At 44.6% G+C, this 1,566-nt stretch overlaps 1 protein-coding gene across 1 annotated transcript in view; it reads right to left on the reverse strand.

Annotated features, from left to right (window-relative positions):
- Positions 1-1,146: 1,146 nt before the first annotated feature.
- The window catches only part of LOC116378649 (PH and SEC7 domain-containing protein 1-like), a gene marked incomplete at its 3' end in the record, with an annotated part of 5,391 nt that continues 4,971 nt past the window's right edge, over positions 1,147-1,566 (reverse strand). Inside the window, exon 6 of the mRNA XM_031840550.1 lies at positions 1,147-1,517. Within this exon, the coding sequence (XP_031696410.1) occupies positions 1,147-1,517 (371 nt within the window). The remainder of the gene's footprint in view (positions 1,518-1,566) is intronic.

A 1,566-nucleotide genomic window follows, 5' to 3' on the forward strand; every position in this document is an offset into this window, starting at 1 on the left:
ATATACACACACACACACATATATACACACACACACACATATATACACACACACACACACATATACACACATTAATGTGCTCTTGCAGACGTCTGCAGATACATCAAACTCATATTCATACTGTATAATTCTGTGGTTTCGCTTAATCTGCTGATATATTTATAGTTTAAGATTCTTTAAAAGGCTTTTATAGAAACACATCACCCGACTTCAGAAACATCACCCGACTTCTAAAATGCAGAATGAACTCAGAAACTGGTGTGTTATTCATACGTCACATGATGAGACCAGGCCACCTGTTGCATTCTGGGAAAGTGTTTGAGATGTTCCTCATGTTTCTAATGAAACTAGTTGACCAGATGTTCCTCATGTTTCTAATGAAACTAGTTGACCAGATGTTCCTCATGTTTCTAATGAAACTAGTTGACCAGATGTCCCTCATGTTTCGTACGGCCTCTGAGACGAACAGGATACATTTGTATTGGGGTATTAGGGAAAAAGCGTCCACTTTTCAAAAAATCATAACGGGCAAAGGAAGGCCTTCAGCGGCCAGCAAACGGTCGGATCAGGAACTACGGCTCCCCGGCTGACGCCCGAGAGAGCAGTGCTCCGATCGGACCGTCGGCCGCCGAGCTACAATTTTTCAAAGTTCGCGAAGTTGTCCCGAATGTATTCCGCCATTTGTCCGGGGGACATGCACTGACTGTCACCCCAGGAACGAGGCTCGAAATCGGATACTGGTTAGGCAATTTCGCCTACATAGCAAGCCCATACAAATGTAGGCCAAATGTCAGTATTGGCTACATAAATAACATAATGTCCTCATAAATCAAAATCAGACATTTTGACTAAATGTATATGGGCAGGCCATTTAGTCTAAATGGCCTAGACCAAATGTCAGAAATGTCCCAAATGACAGTGAGACATTTGGGATGTATTCCGCTATTTATCCGGGGGACATGCACTGACTGTCAACCAGGGAACGAGGCTCGAAATCGGATACAATACAGGTCCAGGTCCTCCCTAACTTGGGTCGGACATTTGGGATGTTGTTTGTTACACCCCTAGAAACAAATAACTGTAGCTTGCGCGTCATAATGAGATTATTAGGAGATGGTTCAAGTGTAGTAGGACAGCACAGAAGGCCCAGGTATAAAATACACGGCCCGCCACTGACACACACACATTAACAGAGTTAGTGTGATGATGATGGAGGAGGTAAAGAGGTGACGCAGATTCATGTTGATCGCTCTGAGGCTGAGATGGAAACAAACGAGTGGGAGGGAGAGAGACACACACACACACACACACACACACACACACACACAAGTCTCCTTTTTCATTTTTCTGCTCTGACAATCACAAGCATCCGTGTGTGTGTTGTATACACGTGTGTGCATGTAAAAGTGTGTGTGTGTCAGCCATACCTTCAGCAGATCTTTGGGGAAATCTTTTCCATCGTTGAGACCCTCCAGGTTGGTGATGAACTGACTGCAGGACATCCTCTTCCCCACGTTCTACACACACACACACACACACACACACACACACACACACACACACACA

This window comes from Anarrhichthys ocellatus, unplaced genomic scaffold (assembly GCF_004355925.1).
Source record: "Anarrhichthys ocellatus isolate YVR2014 unplaced genomic scaffold, GSC_Weel_1.0 scaffold2940, whole genome shotgun sequence".
Taxonomy (NCBI): Eukaryota; Metazoa; Chordata; class Actinopteri; order Perciformes; family Anarhichadidae; genus Anarrhichthys; species Anarrhichthys ocellatus.